Source organism: Hypomesus nipponensis, chromosome 23 (genome assembly GCF_054491055.1).
Source record: "Hypomesus nipponensis isolate SF chromosome 23, ASM5449105v1, whole genome shotgun sequence".
Taxonomy (NCBI): domain Eukaryota; kingdom Metazoa; phylum Chordata; class Actinopteri; order Osmeriformes; family Osmeridae; genus Hypomesus; species Hypomesus nipponensis.
Window position 1 is genome coordinate 2,560,001 of NC_140383.1, and position 15,000 is coordinate 2,575,000.

The window sequence follows — 15,000 nt, forward strand, 5'->3', positions numbered from 1 at the left end:
GCCCTGGTTGGGGGTGTGGCTGACAGGGGCGTGGTCCTGGTGAGGGGTGTGGATGACAGGGGCGTGGTCTGGTTAGGGCGTGGCCCTGTTTAGGGGCGTGGCCCTGGTTAGGGGCGTGGCCCTGTTAGGGGCGTGGCCCTGGTTAGGGGCGTGGCTGACCTGTGCGGGGGGGCTCTGTAGGGGGTTGTTTTCCAGCTGCAGGGACTGGAGATGCTTCATCTTCCTGTAGCTCACTGGGATGGTGGACACCTTGTTGCAGGAGAAGTCAAACTTCACCAGAGGTAGTTCGGCCAAGTCTAGGAGGAAGGAATCACACACACAATTTCATTATATTAAGTCAAATTGCCCTTTTTAGCAACATTATAATGTACTCAATTATATGATTGTCAGCTTTCTTGCTATTCGTTAATGTTAACAGATAAATAATTGTTCAATATTTAATATTTGTTCCCCGTGGATAATGTAGGCCTAGTAGGCTTTGTCTTTCTCAGTTTCTAACTACGGGAGATCTCCGTGAGGGCTAAAACTACAGCCTAAAATTATAAAGTAGCCTAAAACAGATCTCTGTCGTGAAACGATGCCAATTGTAGATGTTCTACGGTCTTTGATGGACCCTGATGGCGGGTATTCCAGCATTGCCTTAAACCTCGAGTAAAAATAGCCTTAAAATCTGTAGAAAATCGAAAAAGCAGACGGCTAAATCTCAATGACAGAGGTGGAAATAAAGTGAGAGGGGGGGCTGTGAAAGATAAAATGAGAGAAACACTGAGAGAAAGCCAGAAAGAGAAAGTTACAAGAGTGAGAAAGACGGAGAAGGGGTGGGAGTAACAGACAGCGAACGAGAAGTCCAGGGCAAGCTGCCAGCAAAACAATTCCCATGGGGTCATAAATTCACACAGACAATTATGACATTATCTCCTTGACAACCTTGTCTAAATAAGGCAGAGTGCGAGTGCTGTGATCTTGGCAAAGGGGCCGCGAGGGAGAACTGAAACCCTATTTTTAAAACAAGCCGGATTTAAACTACTTCTGGTGGTAATTAGCTGGAATGAGAAAAGTCTGTCACTTAAGTTTACATATCTTTATTCAAGGTGACTGTTTACAGCCACTGTATAGCTTTACAATACCAGTTCAACTCATTTAAAGCAGGATACTTGTAGAATAACTGTAGGCTACTGGGCGATTAATCAGATAGCTTAACTTAGATTTTCTTAGATTTCGAAATGTTTTTCTGTCAGTCCTGTCAGAACGTTGGACGCATTTTTACCCTCCTTAAATGTCTCGAGCCGCGCGGTACACGGTGAGACCTTGTGAACATTTAACTGTCATCCCCTGAGGATACTTCCTTTGACTCTCAAAATATTTCAGGAATGATCCCCTTAAAGGTTCAACAGCCATTCATTCTCGTTCCCTCAACTAATTTTCCTAGCATCCTTCAACACACCAGAGATCTGTTTCCATCCACGGCGTCGAGAAGCCTGGCCAGATCAAGACTCATCAATCAATCAATCCCAGAGACGATGCTAATGACGATGCGGCATCTCCACGATCAGACAGTTAAGCGGAGCCACGGTAAATCTAAGGAGACGCGATGTCGGGAGAAAACTGGCCGTCAATCACTCCAGCGAGTTAGCGACAGCCAGCGTCAGACATATGGGGGAAACGCTGGGCCGTCACCACGGCTACGGGGTGGAAAAACTGCCCAAGCGTGGAAAGGCCAAGTTGGGAAACGTCATCTCAAAGTCTGTTTCTCGACTACCAAAACGGCAAGTATCAGTATATAATACCCTGGAGGCCTGCAGAGAGACTGCATACCAAACTTCATATAGGCTAGCAGTCACTCCAAGGTCCACACAGTAACTGTTGACTTGAGATACTGCATGTGACTGTGTGTGAGAAGGACATTTTTATTTTAGGTTTTCTTTCACATTCAATAGCCTAGAGATCTCACTGGTTTTCAATCTAGAACAAGTTAAAACTTCACACAAACTGTCAAAGTTTCTCTATTCCTTATCTTCAGGTTTCGGGGGGAGAACGTCACGTAGAAGGTTCTTCAGTAGGACAGCGGTTGTACTCACCTTCGGGCAAAACACAGAGAAGGTTCCGGCGTACGTTGAGTTCCCGGAGAGACTTCAGATGGCCGAGGTGACGAGGCAGAGCAGTGATCTCGTTACAGCTCACGTCCTGTAAGGGTACACCCAGTCACGCACACACACACACACACACACACACACACACACAGTCTCGCACGCACACACACACACACGCACCCAGTCACGCACACACACACCCAGTCACGCACACACACACACACACACACACCTCTTAAATGATCCCACAACACACACCCTGGACTCAAACACCAAATCAACAAAGTACGTCACTTTGTATAAACAACACACACACATCTCTTAGTTCTCCCTCCTCCCCCCACCCCCTCCCCCCCCCCCACCCTCCTCTCCCCCCCCCCACCCTCCTCCCCCCCCCCACCCCCTCCTCCCCCAGCCTTGTTAGATCCATCCAATCTCCCATCCGTAGTCCCTGCATGTGGCCTGGTTCCATCCATCCCACCCTCCAGCAGACAACAACACTGTTACATAAGCATGTGTCCTGATGGGAGCTGAATGTGCTGAGTCTGTTTCTGGCACTCAAAAGGCACAGACTCACCTACATGCTCTCTCTATCACACACACACACAGACACCACACACACACACACACCACACACACACATACAGACACCACACACACACACACACACAGACACACAGACACCACACACACACACACACACACAGACACCACACACACACACACACACACACACACACACACAGACACCACACAAACACACACACACACACAGACACCACACACACACACAGACACCACACACACACACACACACAGACACCACACACACACACACACAGACACCACACACAGACACCACACACACACACACAGACACACACACACACCACACACACACACACACAGACACCACACACACACAGACACCACACAAACACACACACACACACAGACACCACACACACACACACACACAGACACACACAGACACCACACACACACACACACAGACACCACACACAGACACCACACACACACACACAGGCACACACACACACACAGACACACACAGACACCACACACACACACACACCACACACACACACACTCTCTCACCAGCTCCATCAGGCTCCTGAGCTGGCCTATGGCCTCAGGCAGGCAGACCAGCTTGTTGTTGCTGGCGTTGAGGACACGCAGGGGGAGACCACAGACACAGGCTGGCAGGGCACCCAACTGGTTACGACTGGAGGGAGAGGGAGGTAGAGGAGACAGGGAGGGAGGGGAGAGAGGGAGGGAGGGAGGGAGGGAGGGAGGGAGGGAGGGAGGGAGGGAGGGAGGGAGGGAGGGAGGGAGGGAGGGAGGGAGGGAGGGAGGGAGGGAGGGAGGGAGGGAGGGAGGGAGGGAGGGAGGGAGGGAGGGAGAGAGAGGGAGGGAGGGAGAGGAGAGAGGGAGAGGAGAGAGGGAGGGAGAGGAGAGAGGGAGGGAGGGAGGGAGGGAGGGAGGGAGGGAGGGAGGGAGGGAGGGAGGGAGGGAGGGAGGGAGGGAGGGAGGGAGGGAGGGAGGGAGGGAGGGAGGGAGGGAGGGGAGAGAGGGAGGGGAGAGAGGGAGGGGAGAGAGGGAGGGGAGAGAGGGAGGGAGGTAGAGGAGAGAGGGAGAGAGAGAGAGAGAGATGTAGAGGAGAGAGGAAGGGAGGTAAAGGAGAGAGAGAGGGAGGGAAGAGAGGGAGGGAGGGACAGGTAGGTAGGTAGGTAGGGAAGGATGGAGAGAGAGAGAGAGAGAGAGAGAGAGAGAGAGAGAGAGAGAGAGAGAGAGAGAGAGAGAGAGAGAGGAGAGAAACAGACAATTAGAATGCACCTTACTTGGACGCAGTAAAATAGTGGTGATTGACTGTAGATCATATCATATATTACATGCCATAACGACACACTGCATTGCCCAGCCCTAAACAGGTAGAGGACACCTTGAGGTCAGTAACAATGCAGAAAGCCCGCTGACTGCAGACTTTGTGTCCTTAACTGACCCCTCCCAAGATTTTGTTTCAACCTTAACTGTCATGTATCCACTTATTGTTGATGCAGTAGTTAAACCATAAATATTCCTAACATGCCTTTGTTTATCAGCTTAACTTATAAACATAGGACAATAATAAAATGAAAAATACAGGAATAAGTTTGGGTAGATTTGTGAACGTGTTGCATAATCATGTACATGGATGAGTGGTGACTGTACTCATCCCTGTTTGTTAGCTTTGTAGCGTATAGAGAAAATGCCCATGGGGAAGATTCACTCTCGCATGAACACTTCCTGGTTCTGCTCTTCTGTGTTTCTGCTTATGGCGCTATGACGTGCACATGCACAGTAAACACACCTACACAACACACACACACACATCCAGTACACACTCACATACACACAGGCAGTACATACACACACACACACCTGGACACACACACACCCTCACACATACCCTAGACACTCTCTATTCACTAACCCCCCCCCCCCCTCCCCCAGAACACACACGACAGAGCTCAAAAACCCTCTGACTCAGGACTGACAAGATCATTCCGGAAATATAATAAAAAAGAGTTTATCCAGCTGTTACAAACACACACACACACAAATGAAAATGAAGTTGACTGTCATTACACCACACAGTTACGGTCTTTCTGCGATGGAAGAGATAAAACGCAGACCCTCTTGTGAACATTCTAGAACACTGGGTGCTTCCAGAACACTTCGCAGGTCTGAAGGTTTTAGTGAGTGACTGCGTGTCTGTATCTTTGCTAAAACAGTGAGCCTTGCCAGGGCTTTCAGAAAGCCACAACTAGCGAGCCAACTAAAGTAGGCCTGGACAGTCTAAACCCTGGGATTACCCAGGATGAGACGCATGATCTCATCCACTCTCAATTAGATCCTCACAGTGGATAAACTAGCTTCACTTTCGCTGTCTTAATGACCAAAGATATCACCATTTAATTGAATTAAGGCAGAGTAGATGGGAACTGATACAGACAAGTAATTGGGCTAGCTTGGGCAAGCTAACAACTGCTCATTTGGCCTGATGTTATTGTGAGCTAGCGCTAGCTACCTGTGTAAGCAGAATGGAATCCTGAGGGAAACAGCAGAGAGCATGGAGGGTGATCTGCCTCCGACCACACAAGAAGAAACGACTAAAACACATGGAGATAATCAGAGTGCTCTTCCCTGTGTTTTCTCTCCCCCTCTGTCTGTCTCTATCGCTCTCTTTTTTTGTCTCTCTATTCCATTTATCTCTTTCTTTCCATGTATCTCTCTTTCTCTCTCCTGGATATCCCAGTAGAGAGAAACTAGGAGGCTTCACTTTCTCACACACACACACACACACACAGTCCGTGTGCCACAAGTTAAAGGGAGATCATCAGACAGGAGAGAAGACAGAGGGGGTAGTTACACTACAGAGAGGACAGAGGGGGTAGTTACACCACAGAGAGGACTGTGGTGGTAGTTACACCACAGAGAGGACTGTGGGGGTAGTTACACCACAGAGAGGACTGTGGGGGTAGTTACACCACAGAGAGGACTGTGGTGGTAGTTACACCACAGAGAGGACTGTGGGGGTAGTTACACCACAGAGAGGACTGTGGGGGTAGTTACACCACAGAGAGGACTGTGGTGGTAGTTACACCACAGAGAGGACTGTGGGGGTAGTTACACCACAGAGAGGACTGTGGGGGTAGTTACACCACAGAGAGGACTGTGGGGGTAGTTACACCACAGAGAGGACTGTGGGGGTAGTTACACCACAGAGAGGACTGTGGGGGTAGTTACACCACAGAGAGGACTGTGGGGGTAGTTACACCACAGAGAGGACTGTGGGGGTAGTTACACCACAGAGAGGACTGTGGGGGTAGTTACACCACAGAGAGGACTGTGGGGGTAGTTACACCACAGAGAGGACTGTGGGGGTAGTTACACCACAGAGAGGACTGTGGGGGTAGTTACACCACAGAGAGGACTGTGGGGGTAGTTACACCACAGAGAGGACTGTGGGGGTAGTTACACCACAGAGAGGACTGTGGGGGTAGTTACACCACAGAGAGGACTGTGGGGGTAGTTACACCACAGAGAGGACTGTGGGGGTAGTTACACCACAGAGAGGACTGTGGTGGTAGTTACACCACAGAGAGGACTGTGGTGGTAGTTACACCACAGAGAGGACTGTGGGGGTAGTTACACCACAGAGAGGACTGTGGGGGTAGTTACACCACAGAGAGGACTGTGGGGGTAGTTACACCACAGAGAGGACTGTGGGGGTAGTTACACCACAGAGAGGACTGTGGGGGTAGTTACACCACAGAGAGGACTGTGGGGGAGATGAGATCTTGAGTCCCCACTCTAACTGTCTCTGTTGACCCGGAGCGTGTGACGATGCGAGCCTGTCTTGGCCGTGGAAACAACCTTTCCGTTCCTCCGCGCTCGACACTGAGAGCAACAAAGCAGGTTCTTAGTTTGGGAACGGGGCAGTAACTCCGTTCATGACCTTTGCACTCATGCCGGAAAACTGGTACAAAGTGAGTGTTGTTGTAATATTACGCTGTTCAGACGGTAGGCTGAACAGAAGATGGCACAACAATGTAACCAACCAACACAGGTCAACAAGCAACAGGTCCTCAGGTAACAGGTTACCAGGTAAATCATTAGCAAACTCCAGACTATCAACCCACACTCCTTTCTCCTGTTGTAGAAAGTTCTCCCACTTTCTACAACAATTCTTGCCTGGAACACGTCTTCCCCCTGTTCTGAGCTGCCTAAACTTGAGACAGCAGAGCTGTCAGAGACGTCCTCCGTGATAGGGCCAGCCAGGCACATGCAAAGACCTCAAAATAAACTTGCTCTTTTCATGTGTTGAAGATATTGTGAGACTTCTTTGTTTCCTGTTTTGACGACCAGACTAAAAGGACTCAAATTCAATTGAGATGAACTGATGGGGTTTATGTGGCGTCAGAGAACACATTTCTGCTTCTCTGCATTCCTGCTGCTGTGAGAGATACTGAGAGAATTACACACACACACAAGCACACAGACACAAGTATACAAACATACAAACACACACACAGACAGACAGGTAAACACACAGCCTGTACTCATACATCCTCAGTACTGGAGCGAGAAATTACATTTGATATTACATTCCCTTCCCCCCCTCATTTAGGTTAGCAATTAAATTGATCACTCATTAAAATCCAGAGGACTTCAACCAGAGAGATTCTGGCACATGCACTCATACCGACTGTGTTAATGTGAGTGTGTGTGTAAGGGTTTCTACGGCAGCACTATTAACCATGTTTATGCATGCAGACATTAGTGTGCTGACACATAAATATGCATGTGTGTGTGTGTGTGTGAGAGAGAGAGAGAGAGAGAGAGAGAGAGAGAGAGAGAGAGAGAGAGATAGGACTAATGAATGTTCACGGTGGAGTGAGCGTAGAGGACAGCTCTGACACAGGAAGGGCAGAGTGTAGTGCTACCCCAGTAGGTGGGCCGTCTCAGGTTGATGATGCGTACAGAGCAGGGGTGTGATGGCCCAACACTTCCTGTGGTCTCATGCCAGGGAGAGACCCTTTGTGTTGTGTGTGAGTGTGGGATTCTTACCTGAGGTTTAAGGAGGTGAGGGACTGTAAACTGATAATGGTGTCCGGAATGGTTTTGATGCAGTTGTGATAGAGATTGAGCGTTTCCAAGGCGACAAAGTGACACACTTCTAACGGTGCGTCAGTCAAACGATTCCTTGACAAGTCTGGTGAGAGAGAGCGGGAAAAAATGGAGTAAGATCAAGACGACAACAATAGCACTGAAGACAAAACAGTCTCTAACTCACTTGGTTTCCTTGTTAAATAATGTTTCATTAAACATTCAGTATTATCACAACATATTCATATTCACAGTGCAAGATATCTGCAGTTCCATCTATCTACCACCAGGTGTCTCACCACAGCATCGACACGCAGCCTGGTTTCTAACCAACAAACAGAAGTGAAGTCCACTCTCACAAGAGGGGAGTTGCGGTTAGCTCCTCAAGGCTACAAGCTAACAAAGCCAACTTCCTGTTCTGGGAATGACTTTTGATATCAGCTGAGGTAAGATCAGTTAGTCAGAGGGTTCATAAGCACCAGCCCTGCCCCTATTGTTGAACAGTTACTGGATTCGACTGCTGATTGAGAGCCTGTATTACATCATGGGTATTGAGACAGGAAGTTGTATTTAAAAACACCCGCAGCTAAAAACAAAGAGTTAGTCATTCTTCATCCTCCTCTGGAGCAGAACAGCACTGACTCAAACGCTGGCATGCTGTGAGGTGTGTATCTGTTTGTGTGTGTGTGTGTGTGTGTGTGTGTGTTTATTTACTGTATTGTCTGGCTTTTCCCTGTATAAATGACTGAAGACAGTACATAAGTGCATGATTTGTGTGTGTGTGTGTGTGTATACATGTCTCCTTATAGAGACGTTTTCAGAACCAGTAGTGCCACGCAGGATCATATCACTCCCACCCCGACTGCATCTTCAGAGACACAATGAGGTAACGCTGCTACAATAGGCCAAGCATGCCTGCTGGGGGGGATGGGGGAGGCTGGGGGGAGGCTGGGAGGAGGCTGGGGGGGATGGGGGAGGCTGGGGGGAGGCTGGGAGGGATGGGGGAGGCTGGGGGGGATGGGGGAGGCTGGGGGGAGGCTGGGGGGGATGGGGGAGGCTGGGGGGAGGCTGGGAGGGATGGGGGAGGCTGGGGGGGATGGGGGAGGCTGGGGGGAGGCTGGGGGGGATGGGGGAGGCTGGGAGGAGGCTGGGGGGAGGCTGGGAGGAGGCTAGGGGGAGGCTGGGAGGAGGCTGGGAGGAGGCTGGGGGGAGGATAGGGGGAGGCTGGGAGGAGGCTGGGGGAGTCTGGGGGGAGGCTGGGAGGAGGCTGGGGGGAGGCTGGGAGGAGGCTGGGGGACGCTGGGAGGAGGCTGGGGGACGCTGGGAGGAGGCTGGGGGGAGGATAGGGGGAGGCTGGGAGGAGGCTGGGGGAGGCTGGGGGGAGGCTGGGAGGAGGCTGGGGGGAGGCTGGGAGGAGGACATGTTAGGGATATGTCTGTGTGTGCGATGCTCTCGACTCCAATCAAGAGACAGCCATGTGACTTTGGCACAGATACGGGTCGTCATGTACAGCCCCTCGTGCTGCAATGCCCTCTGGGTAATCCCTCTCCTGACATACTGGCTCCTGTAGCCCCCAGACTCAAGACGGGGCCGGCTGTGTACAGCACTGCACTATCAGGACAGACGCATCTAAGCACACACACACGCACACACACACGTCATACCCATGCATACACACGCATGTGCACATCAAACACAGGCGAGCGCACACACACACGGCAAGCCTACAGGCTCCGCATACTGGTGGAAGACCACATCTGCTCCTACACACAGGCCTACATGCTACTGTTCAGACCCCCTCCCCCAGTGACCCAGGCAGGCCTGCAGCCAGGCAGCCACAGCTCCAGACATCAGTCTACTCCCAGCCCCTCCCCTCCTCCTGACTGCTCTGTACTCCAGCTGAACCACATCTCACTTAGAGCTGCACCCTCCGTCCTCTCTGACCTGCCGTTCTCCCTCCCTCCCCCCCCCCCTCCTCCCCTCCCTCCCTCCCTCCCCCCCCCTCCTCCCCTCCCTCCCTCCCTCCCCCCCCTCCCTCCCCCCTCCCTCCCTCCCTCCCTCTTTCTTCCTCCACTCCGTCTCTCTGACCCCTGCTCCCCTCTCTTTCAACCCAGATTCACTCTCATTCTCATCAACCCCACACTCTGGTCTCCCTCGCAGATGTACTTTCTTTCTCTCTCTCTCTCTCCCCTTTTTTGTCCTTCTCTTTCTCTCTCTCTCCCTCTCCCCCTCTCCCCCGGTCTCTCTACAGCTTTTGTCTACAGTCCCTCCAGAACTACTGGCTCCTCGGAGGGTCTCTAGCCTCCCTCTCTCCCCCTGCCACCACGGCGTCTGACGCTAGTTAGTCATGCACTCAGCATGCGACATGTTTACAGACGACATCCACGTAGTTCTGCACTTACACGTGATGGATCACATGGAAGTTCGCTTGAGACGTACAGACACGCACACTCAGACATCAACTTTGTCGGGAGTTCTTCACAAAGGCGATCAAAGAACACAATTGCATGTTTACACATTTCTGCAAACAGAGCAAACACACATTTCCCTTGATGTGTTCAACCTTGATTCCGTGACCCAGGGCACAGGAGAATAGCTCGTGTAATGACTTTATAGGGTGCCATTTAAGCCCATTTCCTCCCTCCGCCCCCCCCCAGGCCTCAGGGAGGTCATGTCCCCCCCACCACCACCCCCCCCCCCTCCAGTCTAACGCTGCTCTGGTACAGCCAGTCATCCTTCAGACTGTTCTGTTGAAACAGGAAGTGAACAGCAATCCCCTGAGGACTGATTCACCCTCAACACTGTGGTCATGAAAAAGTCTGATCTGTCATTACAGACCCAAGAGTCCTGTACGCTGTGTTTACAATGCACACACAAGCAGACACACACCAACGAACACACATAAAGACACACAGTGATGCTCTGGGGGCACATTAACATAAAAACGTAGGCCCATTAAAGTCATATGGCGAGGAAGCAGTGTGTATGTGTCTGGGTAGTAAATGTTGTAACTGTAGATGAGAGTTATCAGAGAACACATGTCTTTATGTCTGCCTGCTCTCTCCGGACGGAAGACCATGTGCTGCTTTACATTTCACTGAAATTTCTTCTTCCACTCTTTTTTTGGAGGGTAAAGAAAGAGCAGAACGTCCCAGTTCTGTAGGTTCCTGTGAGAACCTGCGTCTGTGTGTCACCCAGCACCTCAAAGGCCTCAGCCACATCTGTGTGTGGGAGAGACAGATGAAGGGAGGGAGGGAGAGAGAGAGAGAGAGAGAGAGAGAGAGAGAGACAGACAGAGACAGAGACAGAGACAGAGACAGAGACAGAGGAGTAAGAGAGGAGGAGTAAGAGGATAGAGTAAGAGAGGATAGAGAAAGAGAGAGAGAGAGAGAGGATAGAGAAAGAGAGAGAGAGGATAGAGAAAGAGAGAGAGGTGTCTACAGAGCACAGACAGGCAGAAGATTCCTTCCTCTCTCCCCACACAGGCCTGCAGGTTCTTACTTGAGGTAGGATCTGACCTCCAAGGCTGACACACACACAGGCCTCCAGTCAACAGACAGAATCACCCTCTCTCCTCCAGGTCGCCCCAAACTCTTCCTCCTCCAGACATGTGTGCACATGCAGACATGAGGATGGCCGTGAGGTGATGAGGTAGTCAGGGTCTGTCTCCCTTGCTGCCCCTGTAACAGTAACGTGCTTATGCAGTACAGGGAGCTTCACGCTGTTTGCTGCTCAAGCAGGCTAAGCCGATACACTTGCTTCAGTTGTTTACATGTGAAGGTTTGACTGGTTAAGCTCCGTGCACACCCAGCCTAGACCACAGGAGATGTTGTGTTTACGTGTCCTGTTACTACTTCCAGTCAAGAGCTGTTTGAGTCCCACCTTACACCCTCAAAGACAAGGATAGACCACAAAACAAAGCCCTCAGAGAGAGGAGGAGACCTTAGAGGGCGGGGGGGGGTCATTCAGCAGGGACCCACCCCCACCACACACACACACACACACACACACACCTCCAGAGAGGGACGCTGGGTGCATGGTGTCAGACCACTAACAGCAGCAGCTCTGTGAGTGAGTGTGTGTGTGTGTGCCAGGGATTAGAGCGATAAGCCATGCCATCTGGGATACCTTCACATCCATTGTGTGGACTCTGTTTGTGTGTATGGTGTGTTTATAGTTGTGTGTTTATAGTTAGGGTGTGTATGGTAGTGTGAGTATGGGTTTGTCTAGTTTTGAGTGTGTGTAGTTGTGTGTGTGTGCGTGTGCATGGTTGGGTGAGTGTGTGTTTCTGCTTGAACAATAAAGAGCCAGACTCTATTCAACACTGGCTGGTGTCGGTATGTTTGAGCAGCCAGAGTGACAGTTCAGTCATCCGTGTCTGAGTGGGGAGACAGGAGGGGAGGCGACCTGGAGGGTCGAGGGTGCATGTTGGTTATAGAAGCTGATCTGTGGACATCTGAGAAGCCCTCTGTAACAGTACTTCAGGAAAGGGCTTCACAAATACAACAATATTTGAATCCAACCAGTTATTCAGGCACCACCATATACAACCTTGCCTTGAACACTGAATATAACAGTATATTTATGTACCTAATATGACTACCGGGTGGATGATACCCATCTCATGTGCTACATAACCTTCTGTCAGCTTTTCCATGTTGACCATCCACCCTGTGCCCCTGTGAAGCCCTTTGCCAAAGCCTGGATACTAGGTCAGGCCCAGGCTGCAGTCTGGGCCTCCTTCCTACTGAGAAGACCTCCTTTTCCTCCACATCACAACAACAAGCCCACAGAGAAGGTGTGTTTACATTCTCTTAGAGGGCTAAGCGCCGAGTCATGGTCCTCCTACTAAAACGTCAACAGTTTACGGTTCTCTCTTCCCATCACGAGTCCCTGTACTTTCTACGACTGTCGATGAGACAAAATGGCTCCGCTAGTTCATGCTAGCAAATCAAACAAGCTTGTCTGGATGGGCCTGGACTAGGGCTGGTTCCTGAGACTGGCAGAAACGGAGTCTGTTGTTTTTGTGTTGGACAGCAGTCAGGTCTGCTTGTCGGGACATGGTGTGCGTGGGCCAACAAAGGCAGTGTCGAGCTGGGAGAAAGGGCTTAAACAACACATCCCATCATTTCTGATTCGCTGATAAAAACTAGTTTAAGTTCCCATCACTGAACTTAAATATGGTGAACCTGTGCATGTTTACCTTGTCCTGAACGTAGCTCTCTGATCAGTAAGACTTTGCAGTAAGAAGATACAGACAAGACACAGCTTCCTTCCTCTCTTCCTCTTCTGGGCTGTCTGGATAGAGAGCTCTTTGTTATCTGGTACGGTGTGTATAAAGACTCTGACACACAGAACAGGAACCAAACACATAAACAAGCGTGCGTGTGACCCTGGGTGGTGAGCTCTGCAGTGTGACCCTGGGTGGTGAGCTCTGCAGTTTGTTTCATGTATCTCACGCTTTCTTACATTTCTCTTTGGTTCACTCTTCTGTCTCTCCCCCTCTCTTTCTCTGGCTCTCCCCCTCTCTTTCTCTGTCTCTCTCCCTCTCTTTCTCTGTCTCTCTCCCTCTCTTTCTCTGTCTCTCTCCCTCTCTTTCTCTGGCTCTCCCCCTCTCTTTCTCTGTCTCTCTCCCTCTCTTTCTCTGGCTCTCTCCCTCTCTTTCTCTGTCTCTCTCCCTCTCTTTCTCTGGCTCTCTCCCTCTCTTTCTCTGGCTCTCCCCCTCTCTTTCTCTGTCTCTCTCCCTCTCTTTCTCTGTCTCTCTCCCTCTCTTTCTCTGGCTCTCTCCCTCTCTTTCTCTGTCTCTTTCTATCCTAGTCAGACTCTCTCCTGTCTCTCCTCTCTCTTTCACTCTCCCTATTTTTCAACAAACACAGCATCACACACATCCGTTCCTGGTCCTCAGCAGGACGTGGTTGTCTAATGTCAGTGTTGGATGAGGAATCCATCCATGTGAACTCTTCCACTGCAACCAACCTTGACCTATGACCTTGGCCGAGCACATGACCTGCTGTGACTGTAACAGGAAGTGGACACAGGACTGGTCCGTCCTGTCCTCTGGAAGCACCCAGGACCAGACCTACGACACTCCACCAACTGAACTCTCATGTTTTGTGATTACTAACTATTTGCTGACTCATAATTTCCCTCTCTGTGTTTAAAAAAAGTATAATCAAATCTCCTCGTGCCCGTCCAAGCTGAGGGTATCATCTTAACACAGTTAACAGCGACAGCCTGACCTGTCTGTTCTCACAGCCCTCCATGCAATCTGAGAATCTGAAATTCCTTTAGTGCCTACTCATATTACACTCTGTAGCTTTCTCACAAAGTCTCACTCTGTCATCCCTTTTTTCTGTCAACTTCACTCTTTCTTTTTTCCACACACTTTCCCTCTCTTTCTCACACACACCCGTGTGGGCGCGCTGATGCGAGTTCCATGGCAGTCTGGGGGAACAGCCTGGCCGTTGAGAGTGGCTGAAAGGCTAACATTATTCTGGTCTCTCTAGCCCTCGACACACTGAGAGGAATGTGAGGAATCAGCATCCCGGATACACACACACACACACACATACATACTCTCTCTCTCACACCCCCCCATACTCTAACACACACCAACATACCCACACACACACTCACTCCCACGTTAATTGCTCATTAATGGCATTTCCTCTCTCCCTGCTGAGCGATGTAGACCTGGTGTGATGGTGAGGTGATCTCCAGGGGAACCAGAGGGGTGTGGAGGCTCTCCCCGTAACCACGGCAGCACCCCGTAACCACGGCAGCAGCTGCATCCTCTGGGGCTGCAGGAAGAAGCCTCTCCCTTCAGCTCGCTAATGACAGGGTCTACATCACACACACACCCCACACACACACCACACACATACCATACACACACACATACCATACACACACACCACACACACATACCATACACACACATCACACACAGACAAACACTTTGGCTCTTTAAAAATACACTCCAATAAACAATTACACGCACATCCTCCCCCTCTAGTTAAAGTCCTGCTGGGCCAGTAAAGTGTTCCTCCTGCAGAACACAGCACCCAGGACACAGCACACAGGACACAGCACCCAGGACACAGCACCCAGGACACAGCACACAGGACACAGCACACAGCACACAGGACACAGCACCCAGGACACAGCACCCAGGACACAGCACTCAGGACACAGCACACAGGACACATCACACAGGACACAGAACTCAGCACACAGC

The 15,000-nt window shown here is 50.7% G+C and overlaps 1 protein-coding gene across 7 annotated transcripts in view; it reads right to left on the reverse strand.

Annotated features, from left to right (window-relative positions):
- lrch1 (leucine-rich repeats and calponin homology (CH) domain containing 1) overlaps positions 1 to 15,000 on the reverse strand; it is a 50,651-nt gene that overhangs the window by 25,478 nt on the left and 10,173 nt on the right. For all 7 annotated transcript variants that reach the window (XM_084688796.1, XM_084688798.1, XM_084688793.1 and 4 more), the window contains exons 2-5: positions 7,725 to 7,869; positions 3,210 to 3,336; positions 2,079 to 2,184; positions 160 to 296 (exon numbers count right to left, since the gene is read on the reverse strand). In XM_084688796.1, the coding sequence (XP_084544922.1) occupies positions 160 to 296; positions 2,079 to 2,184; positions 3,210 to 3,336; positions 7,725 to 7,869 (515 nt within the window). The remainder of the gene's footprint in view (positions 1 to 159; positions 297 to 2,078; positions 2,185 to 3,209; positions 3,337 to 7,724; positions 7,870 to 15,000) is intronic.